The 19762-nt window shown below is 42.1% G+C and overlaps 1 protein-coding gene across 1 annotated transcript in view; it reads right to left on the bottom strand.

Moving 5' to 3' along the window:
- The window catches only part of Cdkal1 (CDK5 regulatory subunit associated protein 1 like 1), a 532123-nt gene that overhangs the window by 108455 nt on the left and 403906 nt on the right, over window positions 1–19762 (bottom strand). The window contains 1 exon segment of the mRNA XM_041633005.1: window positions 5202–5264. Within this exon segment, the coding sequence (XP_041488939.1) occupies window positions 5202–5264 (63 nt within the window).

The following is a 19762-nucleotide window of genomic DNA, read 5'->3' as shown; positions in this document are numbered from 1 at the left end:
GAATGCTACCATACCCATTATTCTTTGACTTGGGTTTTGGGAATTGAACTCAGGTCCTTACACTTAGACAGTAACCATTTTATCAACTGAGTGAGGTGTTTACCAGCCCTCAAACAGTCTTTATGATGAAAACACAATAATTAAAAAAAATGTTCATATGTTTCAAAGTACCTGACTTATAAATAACTGGTGTGGGCCATACTGATCAACATGCTTCATCTCTTATGCTCACATCTGCATTCCTCTTCTCACTGCTCACACACATCTCAACATTCCTTCTGGTAACATCTCACCTACTCAAACCACTCCTAAAAGGCCTTAAGACAAGTACATTCCCCACTCCCACAGCACCAGTGTTTCCAAAAATAGAATATATGCATCCCCATTGTTTTCAAACAAAGTGTGTATCTCATGATATAAACGAATCCTAATGATTAACCCTGGGGCTGTTAAAATGCATTAGGTATCTGAGTCCTGGGATCTAAATTGAGTGATCCTGGGCAGCTGTACCTTCAGAGGTCCTATTAACAGACGCTAGTCTTTATGTCCACTCTTGCTTTTCCTCCTAGAGCTCTGGATTACTGAAGCAATAACTAGCCTTTTCTAATTTGCTGTTGGAGTTGACTTTGTGGACTGGGCAAGCAGGCCCAGTTAGGGTGGATTTAAACAAGAGAATGGACTGTTAGTGGATGAGGGACCAAAGGTAAAATAAGAGGGTCGTGGTGTGTGGGGGTGGGGGAGAGGGGGTGGATTTAAACTGTCCTCTGAGCAGTCTTGGCCACATTGGATCTTCAGCCAATTCTGAGCTATATTTTGATTTAGCCAGATCACTGCATAAACAAGATCCTGATTTATAAACAAACGCTCGTGCTCATCTTCCTTCTGTTTGGAACTGAAGTTGTCAAGTGCGCTCACACGCAGCTATTTTCTGAGATACATGAATTTGTTTGCAATTTTACGAAATAAATATAAAAATAATAGCCATCACCAAAAGACAAAGAAAAGGCTCACTCCAACAAATGCAGATGATGTACAGTGATTTTTTTCCTGAAGCATTCCCATTAGCTTATGTCTACGTCTATAGAAAAACTCTTAACACAGCTATCTGCTAAAGAATAGATAAGATGTGCCTCACAAAACCTAGAGAGTGCTCAACAGCAACACATTACAGATGCCTTAGTGGGGACAGATTAATCCACTCAGATTAACTGCTTTAGAATTTACCCAGATCTGTAGACGTTCAAAGCTGCTACAGATCTGCACCGAGTTTTCTAAGGTTTTCCTTCAGAGTGGTTTCATATTTTATCATGACTTTTTTACATCAGCAGATTATAAACATCTGTGCTTAACTAATAAACCTAGATTTCCCTTGAACACATAAATTCCGATAAAATCTAAAAAGAAAAAGAAAGGCAAAGAGAAAGAAAAAGAGAAATGCATCTTTTATGTGTAAATATTTTCTTCAGGATAAAGATATACTGCACATGTTAACTGACATGCATTTAGTAGGAATATTCTAATTATAGCCTGCCTAACTTACCTGTGGCTTACAGAAAGGAAAAACTCAATTCTGGATTGACACTACATGCCCTGGAAGGCCTGCAGGTGGGAAATCTCTCCTGGCAGTTAGGATGCTGTTTTCAGAAACCAGAAGCTTCAGTTATCAAAATAGCAGAGGGCAAAAATGGATAAAATATGAACAGATTCTTTGCTATTTTTGGGGCTGCCTTTCCTGATATTCCTTCACTTAGAACAGACAAAGAGAGTATGTGTTGGTCAAAACTGTTTAAGTGGTCTTTTAGAAAGATATTACTGTAAAATCCTTGACAACGACCTCTTTAAGAGGGAGAAACAATGGTCCAAAATGAAAGCGCTCCAGGTCCCCAGTCACAATTTCAGGTTGAGAAATGTTTCCCAACATCTATTTAGGTGCACACATTGCTGTTCAGCTTTGTTTGCTTTTGCAATAGCATTTAAGAGAAAACTGAGAGACCATTTACCACCTACACAAAAGCTTTAGGGTGTGATTAAGAAACGAGCTTGGCCTCACTGAAACAGCATGTTTGTTTAACCTGGTGACTTTCCTACGTCTGGGCTGAGGCAGGAGCAGCCTGGCTGTGAGGAAGGGGGGAGAGTGACAGAAGAGCAAACACACCTGACTCACAGAGACGAGGCTGGAACACTAACTACTCTTTGTAATGACAACTGTTTTAGCACTTACCAGTAGGCAAGGCTATCATTTCCCTGACCCTCTGTAATTTGGGATGAAATCCCAGGAAATGACGCCAGCTGAGGCCCGGCAGCTTCACTTCTGAGCTCACTCAGCATAATGGACCCACTGAAACGCTGAGTTTTTCTTCTTCGGCACACAAGGACATCAAGGGAAAAATGAACAGTGAAAGCCTGGCCAGAGAGAAGAATATGAGCACATTCACTCTCATGACCTGGCCGACGTTTATTTTAGTCTCCCATCTCGAGGATTCTGGAAAGTTTCAATCATACAGAAAAATACACAGAAGAACAAACCCCCACAAAGCCGTCACTCAGGTTCCATAATTGTCAACACATGGTCCAGCTGACTTCATGCACCGTATCCTCTCCTTAGAAGTTTTTAAAAGCAGTTTCTAGACAAGCTATGTTTTATTCTGTGTAAGGTTTCATTTATAATACACATGTATATTTTTCTAAAGATCACTCCAGAAATCTCACTGAGCATGAGATATTTGAATCAACTTTAATCATATCTTGTAAAACATTTTACACTCAAAGCTATCTACCTAGAAAAATGATTTGTCTGGCTGTAATTGGATAATTAAAATGACAAAGTAGTGTGAAACACAAGTCCCTATTACCTATTTATGGTAGGGGGAGAAACACACTCTCAGATTGAGAAGACAGTACATGATCATGCCTTCCTATGTTTTTAGTCTTTGTGTACATTACAATAAATGATGAAGGAAAAATAGTGTCATTAAAATTTGCCAGCATAGACCTTAGAGTCTTAGAGGAGGTTACTAAAGGGCTGGAGCTGCCTCCAACACCCCTGCCCTTCTCTACAAACATATGCAATAAAAGAGAATGCCAACAGACCAACTTTTATGGGCTTAAAATCATTTCTCTAGCAGGCTAGCTCCTTATAATAATTTATTGCTAATCCGAGAACAGAGATCAAAAGGAATTCCTTCTAGCATTTCTAGTCGATTCTTCATTGCCAATGACTAATTTGTAGGGGAATGAAGTTCTCACAAGATGAAGCCAAAATCATCTGAGGTGACTTTGATACAACGCCACAAAGGATATGAAGAGGAAGTCAGTAGGAGCTACAGATGGCTAGGCTCCATTAAGAGTTTTAATAAAAGAATAAAGGAATTTCCCTCATCTGTGAATTTTAAAAATGATAGAAGATGCAAAAATTCAGACAACTCAAGGGAAACCTTTGATTTGCAAGGCTTTTGAAAATTTGTTGTTCTTAAATGCTAACTTCAGTCATTAGTGCACTTATGGCAATTAAACAGCCTCGTGGAGGGGGCAACAATCCCCACAGCAGTCTGGGGGTCTTGGGCCACCGCTGTCACACAACTATTATATCACCTTCCCACCGCACTTCCAGATGTTACTGGCTCCCAGGCTCTTTTAAACCAACCCCTCCTTTCTGCAAAGTAACTGACTGAGGCCGGAAAACATTCCTCCGAAATAATAGTTTTGGGGGTCACACATCTCCACAAAGCATAAACACTTCCCTTAGAATCTACTGTTGCTAAAGTCAATTAGCCCCTTGTTACACTAGAAATTCTAAGTTCTTTGAGGTTCCATCAACTGCTGGCGCACTCATTTTGTCTCTTGAGTCTAGACATCTCTCTATTTTCAACCGAGCAATGAGGTTTTTTTACATTAGTTATTTTGGCAGAATGAATAACTTCACACCGTGTCTGCCTACAAGTTCATATAGATAAAGACTCAGATTTATAGTAGCATTTTAATTGCGTGACTTGTTTGTTTCCTTTTGAAATCACCTCAAATTAACAGATTTATTGAAACATTTCATCTACAGATTTTTCATACAAGCCTCAGAAAACCTGTGATGTGTTGCTCTATGAAGATATAGAACACTAGGAGTTCTAATATTGGCCCCAAACACATGATTTTTGAATTTAAAAATATATTTTTTATTTTATGTGTATGAGTATTCTGACTGCTTTATGTTTATGTACCACTTGTGTGCAGTGCCTGCGGAGGCCAGATGCGGGCTCTGAATGACTTGGGGTAGGAGATACAGATAGTTGTGAGCCACTGTGTAGGCACTGGGAATTGAACCAGAGTCATCTAGAAGAGCGATCAATGCTCTTAACCACCAAGGCATCTCCCCAACTCTTGGTGTTTGCACTTTTCACAGGAGACCTTACCTTTAACAAAGATGGGGTTGAAATGCTTCAAGGTGAAAATGCAACTGAAGTTCTTAAAATGCAGGGGTCAAAAGTTTGGGCACAAACTCAACAGGAATGGCTCTGGGTCTTTACCTAGAAGCAGAAGGGAGCACAGGAGCCCTTGCATCTTGGGCTTCTGCCTTGCTAGTCTTGAAAAGGGCATTCCAGATATCAGGCCCTGTGCTGCTGCTTGTACACATTATTTGATTCATGATACATATCAGAACAATGAAAAATCAAGACTTGAAAGCAAACGTTTCAACTGTCACTAGCCATTCCAAAACCTGCCTCACTCACCACAGTATTTCAAAGGAGAACATCAATAAACTAAAACAGTAACCACTACTTCCATCTCAAGAGAACACTTGAACTGTCTCTGCAGGATCTGACACTTCACCAAGAGTGATGGCTGGACTTGCTTTGGGGTAGTTCTGGGAAGTGAGCCCAGTGCTTCTTGCATGCTGGGAAAGGGCTCTTCCACAGAGCAACAGCTCTAGAACCCTGTAACTACATTCTAATTTGAAAAAAAAATGTAAGCAATTCAGTTCAGAAATAGAAATTTTGTTTAATTTAGAAGGCACTTTAAAATAGGAATATAAATAAATGTACCTGGTCATGCATTTCAAAATCGTCACAAACCAGTGAAAACTGTGCTATCCATTTACAAAGATCCAGGTCTGGGAGGCATCACAGCCATGCCCTCCCCTCCATTTCCTGGAAGAGGGATTGTCGGCAGACGCTCTAATCATAAACACACTAATCACACGCTTCTCTTACCTTGTGATCGTATGGATTGTAGGAGTGAAACACCCGAGACAGATCTTTTGTCCTTTGCTTTTTCTGTGGAAGAAAAACCACAAATACTTGAGTTGACAGGTAGCAAAAAATACATGTATGTGTGTGTGCATTTTTATCTATAAATAGACAATTACTCTGTGCAAATGGATACCAGTCAACTGACACTTATATCTGTCAACTGTAATGTAGCATGCAGGCTGCCTTTTCCTAGAACAGTGGTCTCAACCTTCCTAATGTGACCTTTAATAAAGTTTCTCACACTGTGGTGACCCCCAACCATAAAGATATTTTTGTTGCTACTTCATAACTATAATTTTGCTGCTGCTATAAATAGTAATGTAAATAATTTTGGAGGTAGAAGAGTTTTGCCAAAGGGGTCACAACGCATAGGTCGAGACCCACTGTCCTAGAAGGTTTTGTAAGTGAAGCTAATTATCATCACAAACTATTTCCAAGTACACACCTAGAAACCAGAGTGAGGAGAAAGAAACCTCAGCACCCATTTGGGGTCTTTTCAGCTCTGTTTTTAAGTTCCCAACTGACCCTCACGCACTAGAATCTACTGAGTGGCACTGCTGCCGCGCCAGGCTGCCTGGCACATCTGGAGTCTGCCTGCTTGAGCCTACAGTTGTTGGCGGACCTTCATTATGAAACTGTCCTACTGCCCCAGGGACCAGCATGGTGTGTTCTGTACACAGTACATACACAACAACAATGACGCAATGAATCAGTGATGTACTGAAGGCAGAGAAGCATGAATGGTCATAGGCCTCACAGGCAGCTAGGAAAAGACAGGCCCTCTACTTAGAACGAGGGGCTCTTCTCAAGCTAAACCCAGACTTTACTCAAGAGCTCGAGCCTGCCCCCCAGGCTCTGTGACAAGGGTTTCTCCCATCACACTCCTCGTGTAAAGAAGCTTCTTTGTTAGTCACTGCATGCCTATATGGTTCCATGTCAGCTTTGTGCACACATGTGTACATACAACACAATACACATATGGAGTTATTACTATAGAAGGTAGGAGGCTGTCCTTGATTGTTGTGACATTTGCTTTCAATTCATATTTCATCCTTGTCAAACTTCCATGCTTGTGTATAAAGACTCTCATTCACTTGTGAGGAGCTCTGCAACTCCAAAGCTTTAGGAATTCAAATGTTTCTGCAAATCATTTCTTTCTGTTTATTTATTTATTTTGAGACAGGGCATCACTACATACCCAAGGCTAGCCTAGAACTTGCTCTCCCACTGCTCTAGCCCCCTGAGTGCTGGGACTGAATGTGTATACAGACTACACACCAAGTTTTGATTCAATGGCAATCTCTACACAAACATTTCTATAAGCCTGAAAGTTTGTATTATTTTAAGAAATAAATATGAATGTCTAGTTTCAGGATCAAATTATATACATACTTAGGGCCTTGATATGGTCAGCCTGTACCCTGTCACAATACTGTTCCTTTCAGTTTTCCACTGCACCAGGAGTGAATGAGGATCCCAGCTTGAGAAGGGCACTCTGGAGATGTTTTCTCCTCCATTTAGGTGAGTCGTATTCTAAATGTACAAAACTGATTAAGTGTTTTCAGACTAGACACAGAATACTTTCTCTTCTTATTGTAGAATTCATTTTATTTATCTCTTGTTCAGCATGGAATTAACCTCTATTACGTCTTACACTTTTGTCATGCAAGTGGCTCATAATGCCTGTGATATCCGACTAACATGTAACTAGGCTGCTTCTGTTGGAATGAATCCTTGGCAAGTATCCATGAGACCTAGGGAAGAATTTGCTACCTACTCAAGTCTTCTTGAGTATATCCACTATATACCTCCTGATTGCCAGGGATCTGACTTCGAGCTGATCATAATTAAGGTTGCATATGAAAGCCATTTATACACAGTCATAGTTGTGAAGTAGGGAACAGGTCTGTAGGAAAACTATCTTGAGAGGAACAATTCCATGGGGAAGTGTTTCCGATCAATTGGCTTTGTTGGATCACATTCTGACGCCCACTGATGGCCATCTTTTCCTGCAAAAGTCCGCCTCTTCCGTCCTCACAAGTAGTGCTTGCAACTACCTCCCTTATGTGATATAATCCCCTTTCTCTTTGCTAGCAGAGCAGAAGTATGTCTTTGAGGAAACAGGAAACAGTTCCCTTGGCTAATGAAATGCTAGTCCCATGAGCCTCAGAGTATATCTGAACACTCGTCCACCAGACTTTTCATTAGCTTATGATTTTCCCTTTCCTTCCTTTACACCCACTTAGCTGGTGGATGGTTCTTGGATCTACTTCAGTCAAAAGAAAAATGACGAATACTAACACTTCCTTCAGTGGGAGACTTGATGTAACACACTAGGGCATTTTTTTTTTCCCAAAAGGAAATTATGCTTGTCAAGATAAGATGCCAAAAATCAACTTAGGAAGTGCCTCAAGGCTGAACAGTCTCAGAAATGGCCTGTTACCAGCTTGAGCTAGCAGGTGGGGAAGAAATGGCAAGCTTGGATAGCCCAAAATCGCACATGCCCTTTAATTTTCTTCTTCTTTTATTTTGGGGAGCACTAAAGCTTCATGCAAGTTAAACATATGTTCTACCGCCAAGTTATACCCAGCCCTACATATACCTTTGTCATAATCTACTCCAAATGATTTGGGAAAGAAGGAGGTAAAGGTAATTAAATAATGCTATGTGGATTGAGCCTCCCCGCCCCCTGAAAGGAAACAGCACTGTTTATTTATGACAACAAACTATACACACACACAGTAGAATTCTGGCTATGAAAAAAATAATAAACACTTCAACAGAGTTATCTGAATGTCCTCAATATTCTTCCTCTGAAGTCAGTTATATAGCCAATGGCATATTCTCTGGAATGTAGAACAAAGGGTGATAAGTTATGGTTCATGGGCCTATCCAGGCTATCTCCTGTCCTTATAAACAGGTTTTGTTGAGGGCTGGGGAAATTGTTCAGTTGGCAAAGTGACTGCCGTGAGGACCTAAGTTCAATTCCCCAAAACCCTTGTAAGAGACCAAACATGATGGTATCTGCTCATAATCCTGGCTCTGGAGAGGTGGAAATAAGTGGATTCCTGAGGCTTTCTGGCCAGATAGGCTAGCCTGACCCTCAGTCTCCAAGCTAATGAAAGAGAAGGGTCTCAAAAAAATAAATGATTCACGAGGAATGACTTCTGAGGTCTGCCTATGGCCTACACACACATAACCCATACATAGGTTCAGATTCTCTTACACATACAGTCAAGTCAAAAGTTTTATTGAAACACAGTCACACCCATTCATTTGTGAGAGCATTCATGCTCCAAAAGCAGAGCTGAGTCGTCACAACAGAGAGTGCAAATCCCACAAACCACAGCGTATTGACCACCTGGACCTTTGCAGAGAAAAAAATGCTAGTCACTCCATTTTAGAGTCTGTGTTCCTAACACATCGGTCAGCGCCCCCTTGACTGAAAATCAAGCAAAAAGCTTTCCAGCAAGATGCCCTGCTCCTTCTTCCTGCTACTGAAGAGAGATGAGCAGCAATCCTAGTCTGTGTCCTGATGCATGACAATGAAGCAGTGTGGTGCAACAACCAGCTGCCTGCTTTTCAGGGCTTGACTTCCCAGCGAATTCTATAGGAAGGCAGAGAATACTGCTAGTCAGTTTGGGGAGCATGCTGCAATAGATCTGGGGTTCTCAGAGCCTTTCTAGATGCATCCTACAACTGCATATCACAGAAGCTTCACAAAGAAATCTTTTACTAAGTGCAGCATGGGTTGCACATACAATGAAGATGTGGCTACAGGCAACATGAGGAGAGCTACTCATCAGGAATTATTGAGCTTTGCTTTCAGCAGTTTTAACTGAGACCAAAAGCTGAGTCCCAAATGGAGTAATTAGGTATTTTCCTATTGCATCAGAGCACATGTCTAAGTGACCTCCCGCTTTTCAGCCTGTTAAAACAAACATCTCAGTCACGTGGCCACCTGCGGATTCTCTAAGCATTTAAAAAGTAAACATGTAGAACATGCCACATGACCCACTTGTAACCAGGATGGCTGGCAAATGTCTCTCCCAGAATCTTACAAGGGCCCCTCAAGTCACCTTCGTCGTCAGTCCCCTTGCATGGATGGGAGAGATGGAGAGCGGAAGCTCTGCTGTCTAAGTGGGATGTATCTGGGTTTCAAAACAAGGCAGTATGCAAGTTTGCTAGAACACATGAATTCTCTCTTCACTTCTTTTCATTGAGACCTCTTAGTCACTGTTTAACTAATTGTCTCTCTCTTTTTTTTAGGAGCTGTCCATCCCCATCATTCCTTCCACCTCACTTTAAACTCCTTTTTAGAGAAAACCAAACAAAACTGAAAGTCTCCCTTTTGAACAGCCCAGGCTGCCAATATTGTGACCATTTCAGTCTGTCTATGGAGTATACAATAGAACACACAATGTGATGTTCCCTGTGTGCAGAGAATCTGTTTCATGTGAGGCCAGGTAATATCTGAGACTCTTGCTTCTCTTCTCTGCTGTTTAGTCAAATTCTCTTAGTACTTGTCTCCAGATGGGAACTTCTTGAATAAACCTGCTACAAGAAGAACATGAGACTTCACTTCTTCACGTGGATTCTCAAAAGTGACAAGGGCTTGAACAGTATGATGTCATAACACAGCATGCTGTGCGGGATGAGCTGAAAGAGGTAAGTTTAAGTTTCAACATACCTTCTTCTGGCTTCACTACTGGTAGGGAGTCTAAAAAGTAGTTAACTGGGCAACTGGCAGGCCACAGCCGAAAGATAAGGGGCCAAGATACCATAAACTAGATTATCAGGTTCTGAGTGACCGACTTCTGGGCCACCTAGGGGCAACTGAAAGAACCTGGTGGGCACTAAGAGAGCTATGCCTAAAATAATGTCAAAAGAAAATGAAGGAAAATGAGGGCTAGGTTATAATACAGGCTGGGACTGACCCTCAGGAGGGAAGTCAGAACCACATTCAAAGTTATCAGGGTCATAACAACCAAGAAGTTTAAGATGAAAACACTAAATTAAGGGTCAGCAAGATGGCTCAGTGGGTAAAGGTGCTCTCTGCACAGGCTGGTGACCTAGATCTATCTCAAGAGCCCATGTAAAGGCAGAAGGAGAGAACTAACTTTGCAAGGCTGTCATTTAACCTCACACACTGAGATACCGACAGAATAACTTAAAGGTATATAAACTAACAAGTAAGGGTCAAAGTGGTCCATGGTGAAGTTAGTTACGACCTGAGTCAGTGAGGACCAGGTCTTAGAAGAAAGAGAAATGGCCACTCAAATCAGGGGCAAGGTTGGAGGCAGCCGGGACACCTTATAAAGGACACACAGATGGTAAGGTGGGTTTCGTGTACATCTGCTGATCCTTTAGTCTACGACCTCTAGAAGGAGACACCACTCTTAGACTCTTTGCTGCTAGGGTAGGGGCAACACTGGGGCCATTAAGCTTACTCTGCAATGTGATAGCACTTGGTTGACAAACATCTGGAACGGAGTAGCCCCCTTGCTTGTCAGCTTAGGTTTTCACAAAGTAGAAGAGAAGCACTGAACTGGCAGGCAATGGTGCCATTTATGGATGGCAAGGCAGCAGGCTAAGTACAGGCACACGAACACAAAGGAATGGAAGGAACTGGCCTGAAAGAGGAAAGGTAAATGAGCAGAACACGTGATTCCATGATGTGGCAACAAATGGCCAAACGTGACTCAGAAAGAGGTCCCAAAGAGATGGAAGATGAAGACCAACGAGACCAAGACATTCCCTCCCATGGAGGTATGAGAGGCTACTGAAACCACCCCAATCAAATGATGAACCCCCAAGGAAAGCTGGGATGCTGGGAGAGGGTGGATTGGATTACATAAGCTAAGAGGCAGGATGGAAAGAACAGAAGAGACTTCCAGAGATCAGCTTCAGTACTGGAGCAGATGCAGCTTCCATGGAGTGAGGCATTCTCAAGAACAGACAGGCTAAGGGAGGGAAAAGAATTCCAGTGTTCAGAATCCTAAGTTGAAGGTGGCTTGGAGACATGAGGAGAGTAATGGGAAGAAGCTGGTGCCTGGAAGAGGGTATGTGGGCCACAGGCTCGGGAGCTCCAGGCACATTAGAGCCGTCTAAAGCAGGACTGGAGGGAGATCACATGTTGAAGCTAATGGAGTGAGGAAGGAGAGAAGATGTGTGTCTAGGGATCCTGGCTCCAAAGCTTGCCCAGGGCTTCCTAAGGCCAAGCAGGAAGTTGGATATGCCATGGTACCCACCCCTTGCTACACATGAGGATGACTGATGCTTCTGTCATCCCCAGCGTCTCAGCTGTAATTGTTTTTCTGGGGCTCTAGCAAGCTCGCCATATTTCCAAGGCATGGTTAAAGTTGAGATCCAGTAGCCAGGATGTGTCTTCTATGCTCCTCAGTCATTTCCCTAACATCCTTTGGCTTTTGCTATCATTAAGAGCTCTTCAGTTCTACATTGTGCCTGCAGCTTTGCCTTGCTCCCTCATCTGCTCCTTTACTTAAGACACAGAATCCTCTGGGTCACACCAAGTATGGGCTTGCAGAGCAGGTTGATGCTACAGGCCTAAGATGGTGAGTGCTTCTGAAAAGGAAGGAAAACTAATTCAATAATCCTGGTCCTTTACTGTGCTGTGTGTGGAAAACATCAGAAGCTTTATTAAAAGCATTGACAATACCAATCGAGAGTGAACAGTCTCACATTCCTATTGTCAATATGTCAATGGTGGTTCAGAGATAGCAATCCTCAATGAAAGACTAGTAAAAAGGAGAAAAAAAAAAGTCCCTGGAATTTAAATCACAAACCTCAAAGTTTAAAAACCAGTTGGAAAACTGATGTGACATATGATTGAAACAGGAAAGGGCTTCAAATCTTATCTGCTAGCATTGTAATTGTTGTGTTTGCTATCTGTAGTGCTGTGGATAGAACTCCACACACTAGTCAAAAGCCAACAAACAAATGTTCTACGACTGAGCTACGTTTCTCATGCCTCTGTGTTTTCTAAGGTGTAAAAAGTAGTTCCTTGCTATTTTGTGAGAGAGGCATCTTCAGTGACAATAGGGAAGACAAAATAAAACAAGGCTACAATGTCCTATGTAGATTTCACCCCAGTCTCTAGTCAGAGCTGAAAAATAACTAAGATGATCCTTCACACCACCGAGTGGAAGGATAAGATGGCCAATGCTAAGGGCAGAAATTAGGAGGTAGATGGCTCTGTTTACCACATCATAGGAAGTAGATGAGTCTGCTCACCCATCATAAAAAATAGATAGATCTGCTTACCCATCATAGGAAGTAGATAGATCTGCTTACTTCATCATAGGAAGATGAGGTCTGCTCACCCCATCATAGGAAGTAGATAGATCTGCTTACCCCATCACAGGAAGTAGATCTATCTACTTCCTATGATGGACAGGGGAAAGTGACAACAGAGCAGTCCATTGACTCTTAGGTCTTCAATGGGGTCCTCAGTGGGCAACAACCAGGGAAACCTGCAGGGAGATGCTGATATGTCATGAAGTGGAAGGGAGCAGCCAGGCCTTAGTGCACACACTCTCTATTTTCTACAGAGAACATTTATTTGCAAGGAAAAGTCATTATTTGACAACAAAGTCATAGTGGGCACAGAGGAATGAAAAAACATTCATTTGTGTCACAGTTGTTGCTCAGATGAGTAGCCATTAGCAGCAAGAGGACAAAGTAGCAGATTCTACACAATGGTTCATTCAAACATTTTCTGTGTGGTTACTTCTGGGCACTCAAAATGGGCGAGAAGACAGGTGGCTCTCACTAGCCACTCAGTAATGCCAGCCTGCACTTTGCCATCCTGACTGACTACAATACAGGGGAAGGTTCTCTCCTATCGACACTGTCATCTCACTGTTTCTTTTCTTCACTCTTTAAGTAAAAAGTTCCCCAATACATGATCTGCGGGCCTAATTCGTGTCTGTTTGTCATACTTTGAAGTTTGTCTTTATATTTTCAAATGCTTTGGATATGACACAAAATGAAACGTGTGCGTGTGTGTGTGTGTGTGTGTGCGTGTGTGTGTGTGTGTGTGTTTGTAGACACTGGGCTCCAGCTTGGTTCATTCCTTCTGTAGGTAGCACCTATGCTTCAAAGACCCTGCTGAAAGGCTGCAGTAGAGACTATGTGGATTAGGAAAGCTGAGAATATTCAGTACCTAGCACCTACCTAGACTCTGCCATCCTCCACTCTCAATCACCTCTTTTGTCCCTCTGGCTACACACAAAACCACCCAGGATTACACGATACTGATATCCGGCTCCTCAAGTTAGAAGTTAGAAGCTTCAGTTTGGTGGATTTGGGATACAGCCTCAGAGTTGGGTATAGACAAGCATCCCAAGCGAAGCAGATATAAAGCCAGAATTTAGAACTACGGTTGGATCCACCGCCTCTCACTTAGGAGGCATGAGTTTTCAAATACAGTCATCTGGTTTCACTCTCCAGAAAACCTGGAAGGCTCAGACACTCGAGTTCCTAGTCCTGTGTCAAAGCTCACACCACTCTTGCTGCTAACCGGCTGCCATGTTTGACAGAACCTGTCTCTCCCAACTCACATTAGGAAAGAGCTGGTAGGGACCCACTGCCTCTCCAGGTCACAATAGTCTCTTCTGGGGCTGGAGAGATGGTTCAGTAATTATGAGCCCCCCATTTGATTCAGCACCCACATGGTGGCTTACAACCGTCTGTTACTCCAGTCTCGGCATCAGTTCCAATGGCTACTGTAGGTACCAGGCATGTTCCTGGTGCATAAACATATATACAGGCAAATAAAATTAAGTTTAAAATGTGTCTCTTCCATGGGTAAATGTCCATTCTAACAGAAATGCTCTTTGTAAAGAGTTTCTAATTACTGTTGCTGTGTGTCAATGCCTCTTTGACGAGAAAGCCATGATTTGGTGACTACTGAAGAAACTGCATAAGGGAGATGTTCTCAAGGTTTATTTACCCATTCTCTTCCCCAGCCTATACAATGCTGGTTTATCTTTCCTGAGCCCCTGGGTCCTCTAACTACCTCGCCAAATTTTCTTCTAACACCTCAATTTATGATATAACGCTCCAACCTATTTCTGGTCAGCAATCTTAGCTTCCCAATTCTTTTGTCCTTAATTCCCTCTCAGAGTCGTCTGATCAGTCCCCCAACCATATATCCATTCAATTATTTGATGGAGCCTTCGGCCATGCAGTTACTCTTCTAAGTGTGGACATTCTATCTTCCTTTCCTATGAGCCTTCTGGCACATTTTTCTGCTTCCACGATCACCTTCTTCACATACAATCCATTCTCTGAGTTCTGGTATAATAAGCCATTTTCTATGTCACCACCATTTTGCAGGCACTATATTAATGCACCTGTAAGCAAGCCAGCTGACACTACTGACTTAGCAGAGCTCATGAACTCATGCGGAGGAAGAGGCAAGCCTTGGGCATACTTACTTACGCAGCAGCCAAGCACACAGTGAGTGCTGACATGTTGGCAAAAAAGAATTGCAAATGTTCTGGGTGGCAATGTCTGGTATAAGCACTGCTTAATAAGAGTGTCTCCCACAGAATGAATATCTGATTCATGATTAAGCAGATTATTAGATCAGATGCCAATCACCAGGCTGGATGGCACTATTATCATCATTATATCTATAAATGATGCTTCAGGACTTTCATGGTGAACAACTCAGTTTCAAATTGGTCTTCCAGGGATTTTTACTTTGATTCAATTTATACTTCAGGAAAAAAATTTTAAATTATGTTTGCATTTTCATAAAGTTCCGTTCTCTAACAACAAATTGGTATGGGAGGTCCTTCTGTCTATGTGTTGCTTTTATTGGTTAATGAATAAAGAATTGCTTTGAACCTATGACAGGGAAGAACAGAACTAGGCAGGGCAAGCTAGGCTGCATGCTGGGAGAAAGAAGGACAGAGTCAGAGAGAAGCCATGGATCTGCTGGAGACAGATGTTGGAAACTTTACCCAGTAAGCCACAGCCACGTGGTGATATAAAGATTAATAGAAATGGGTTAAGTTAATATAAGAGTTAGCCAATAAGAAGCTAGAGCTAATGGGCCAAGCAGTGATTTAATTAATACAGTTTCTGTGTGATTATTTTCAGGTCTAAGTTAGCTGGGTGGCTGGGAACCAACAAGCGGCTCCTTCCTCTAACAAATCCTACATAGCTTCTGTGGGATAGAAAAATAGCATGGTGGTCAAAATCCACAGGTACATCATGGCTTCTCCTTACATAAAGAAAAAGCAAAACAACCAATAATCATTCAGGGTGTGGTCAGACAATCCATGTGTTCTAGATACCAAGTTTTCCAGCAAATACAGTAACTGAGAATACAAGAATGCTGCATCCCAAAGTCTCAGCTTGGTTTCTATGGCTGTGATAAACACCATGATCAAAAGCAACACAGGGGAGGAACGGGTTTATTCTAGCTTACAGTTCCTAGTAAATCATCTAGAGAAATCAGAGCAGGAACTCAAGCAGGAACCTGGAGGCAGGAACTGCAGCAGAGGCCATGGAGGAGCACTGGTTTCTGACTTGCTCTTCATAGTCTTATATGAGTTTTTATAGCACCCAGGACTACTGGCCCAGGTATTATACCTCCCACAGTAAACGGGGCCCTCCCATATCAATTACCAAGCTAGTGGGGTTCTCGGGTGAGGCTCCTTCTTCCGAAATGATTCTAGCCTGGGTCAAGTTGATATCAAACTAGCCAGCAAGCTTACCAAGGCTTCCCTGCCTCTTCATCACTTGGAAGCTGATTTGCTAGACAAAGCAAAGGAAATGGGCTCATTTCCTTCCCATTAAAACTGTTTACAACAATCTAAGCACTGGGTAGGTATTCTAACCCACACATCTGACATGCCTGGAAGTATTTGTTTTAGAATCTGGGTTAGAGATGCTCAACTAGTCAAATCTATGTAAGTAATCCCCAATCTAAGCCCCTTTGGAGTTCAAAAGCACTTCAGAGAAGGGAAATGACCCATGGGCAGAAGCCTCTTCCATGCAGGAAGATGGTTCTATTACTTCTTGGCTTTAAAGCATTTCTTAAGTACACGGTATGTGATAATGCATCTCTGGAAGGATTCACAGTTATGGCGTTAAAGCTCTGATGTCTACAGCACTTTAACAACCCAGCAAGTAATATGGGACAACGTGTATGCAGCCTGTGTACTACACTGCTATTATCTTTGTTTCTATAAACTTCTATTAAGTTTTTTTTTTTTTTTTTAGGGTTAAAGAAGGCAGGGACAACTGGATTTATTTACCTGTTTCCCACTTGCTTAACAACAGTGTTTGATGGCCATGAAATAATTTACAGCTGAGCCAAAGAGAAAAGAAAAAGTCAAGGAAGGGACATAAGTGTGAGAGTAACATTTTGGAAGTGGATCAAACTAGTGCAGGTGAGTTTTGCTCATCAGCACCTTGGCCTTCTGTGAACGTTTTATTTATATTGCCATCAGCCATCAGACTTATTTTCCCATTGTTGAGATCCTGTCCCTGTACTAAATCCAACACTCAGCAAGGCTGAGGCCGGGAGCCCATCCTGTAGACATGGAATCTGGACCTTCCCAAGCCCTGTGGACACCCACAGCCTTGTATCAGCGTGCAGAGGCCAATCTGCACAGTGCCCAGGAGGAGTGGGGGAGGGGGTGAAAAAAGAATGGAGAAAACTAAATTTCTCTGACCCCCAGGTAAGCTGCTGTATGGTTCTAAAAACTGATCAAAAGCAGCGTGCCTCCTCCCTGACCCCAAATAAGCCCTGGTGTCATCCCATTTGTGGAAAAGCTTGAAAACTGTTCGGTGCCAGTTATTGCTGCCTCTCTTGATAAGCCCGAGACTCATTTTTATTATGATCCCACGGCTGTGACCTGGAAGGTCAGACATGACCATGGAGGCTTGATAACTCCACTACTTTCTACATCTAATTTAGCACCTACTGTAAAAACTCATTTCGAGCAGCAATGCAGACATCCCTCACACCTATCACTCCAATAATACGGAGTCTAAATTCAGTTCAGGGGTGGCTGGGCTTTCTGACCTAGCTTCTCTTCAAGTACTATGCCAAAAAAATAGAGTTATTTTTTTCTCTATATTAAACATACACATTTTCTTTTATTTTTGGCCTTTATGACAAAGGAGCCTTTATTTGATAACCAGAGGACAATTTAATAGACAGCTCAGCTCTTTCCTTCTCTTGTTTTCATGTCAATTCAGAAGTCAGACCATGTTTTTGTGTGTTGTAGAGCAGGGCTCCTACACAGAGGTCCACTGGATGTAAATTCTCAGGCTACCACGGGGAAGGGCTCAGACGTGTGTGTGTGTGTGTGTGTGTGTGTGTGTGTGTGTGTGTGTTAGGGATAGGGGCAGGGAAAGTACAAAACGATCTGCAAGCTTTAACCACAGCTTCAGTGGGTCAAGGGCATGGCACCGAGGGCTGCACCACACTGGCAGGAGAGTCTGCACAGAGACAGAAAGACAGGTGTGGAAGGGGCCAGGCTGGGACCTCCCACCAGGTCAAACCTCTTCCTGTATTGCAGAAATTGGGCCAAGGCCCTCAAGCATGCACTTTGCTGTGGAACACAGCCTGTCTGGTTCATCTTTTAATGTCTCTACCACATCAGCACCGCCATATTAAGTACCACCCCCAGGGCAGGAATCTGTAGGGAGCATATTGAAGCTATGAGTAAACCAAACAGTGTGTAACCCAGACCTCAGGTCGAGGAGGCTGCCTCAGCACAGGCTACTTTGTATATATTATTTGCTTTCAGTAACTATTTTCCCTGACACCTCCAAAACATTTATTATTTTCAATTTTTTTCTGGTTGTTGTTCAAAATCACTATATATTACCACTTAGATGTTGTATGAATTCTGTTCAAACTCTGGATATCAACTTCTTGGATATAAGATTTACAAGTTCCCTAGTATACCTATCTTTTCATTTCATTGACTCTTGCTGTGTAGAGCATATTGTTCAATATTGTGTCTTTTTAGTTTCGAAGCCCAAGTTTCTGTGGGCTATTAAAAACGGAACTACCAAGCCATTATGAAGAGGCCTCCTGCCTATGGCTCACCCGGAGCTGTGGCCTTACCTTCTCAGTCTTTCCAGGTACTCGGGGTTAGGTGAGATCACGGTTTCAGTTAGATTCTTTTGCATATGGGAATCTAATTCCCTCATGGCTACTTAACAGACAGATTGCCCTTTTCCCATTTGTCTTCCAGTGCCAGGTCGAGAAAGAGTCTGCCATATGCTTGGAATTATTTTTCAACTCTGTTTGATTCATCTATGAGTCTGCTTTTATGTCAGCATGATAGTGTTGTTATTAATAAAACTTTATAGTGAAATTTAAAAACAGAATATGTGATGCCTTTATCTTTCTAGAATTGCTTTGGCTATTCAGGGTCTTCGTGATTCTACATAAATTGTTAAATGAGTTTTTCCATTTTTGTAAAGAATATATCATTGGGATTTTAACAAGCATTTTGCTGAATCTGTGTCTGATAGATTTGAATCTTTGGAGAATATGATCATTTTAATAATATTCTTTTGGCTCATGAACACTGAATTCTTGCACTTCTTCATTTTCTTCTATTGATGTTTAAAATAGATTTTTCCTACCAAGATCTTTCACTTCTCTGGTGTTGTAATAAGGGCGGTGGTGCGGCTGCGTCCCCAACACCCCAGCCGCCTGCCCGGCTAGCTTATGCCCGAAATAATTACACGGAAACTGTATTCATTTAATCACTGCTTGGCCCATTCTCTTCTAGGCTAATTCTCACATATTAATTTAGCCCATTTCTAATCATCTGTGTGTAGCACCCCAAGGTGCGCTTACCGGGGAGATTCTAGCCTATGTCCATCCTGGGTCGGAGCTTCATGGCGTGCGTCTGCCAGGGAGCAGGGCATGGCGTCTCTCTGAGGCATCTGCTCAGGAGAGCAGAGCTGTGGAGTCTGAGCTCACTTCCTCTTCCTCCCGGCATTTTGTTCTGTTTACTCCACCCACAGGGCCAAGCAGTTTCTTTATTGGCCAATGACCTTCCTCCATCACTCTGGCTAAGTTTATTGTTGTCTATTTTTGGTGCTACTACAAAAAGAGACTTACTTTGATATATTCTTCAACTTCGTCAGTATTTTCATATGGAATTGCAAGTGGTTTTTTAAAGTTGGTTTTGGAACTTCCGTGAATTTGTTTTCTGCTTTTAGCACATAGGGTAATATCATCCTTAATAAAAATTTTTGATTCCTGTCTTATTTTAAACCTTTATTCATTTTTACTGTCTCATCATTCATCATCATTTTCAGTAACACAGACAATGACAGAAGAAGCCATCTTTGTCAGGAACCAGCTATTGAGGAAAAGGCTTTCATTTTTTGTTATGACATTTTTGATAAGTAACTTTTATTATGTTGATTACTTTTTTGAACTCCTAAATTGTTGGCAGTTTTGCAGTTGTTGTTTTGTGTTTTTTAATCAAGAAAAAAATTAGAATTTG

The sequence above is a fragment of the Microtus oregoni genome, unplaced genomic scaffold, assembly GCF_018167655.1.
Source record: "Microtus oregoni isolate MIOR12 unplaced genomic scaffold, Mior012 000042F_ref0000377, whole genome shotgun sequence".
Classification (NCBI taxonomy): Eukaryota; Metazoa; Chordata; class Mammalia; order Rodentia; family Cricetidae; genus Microtus; species Microtus oregoni.
The sequence above is the reverse complement of the archived record's forward strand: the minus strand, read 5'-3'. Positions and strand labels throughout refer to the sequence as shown.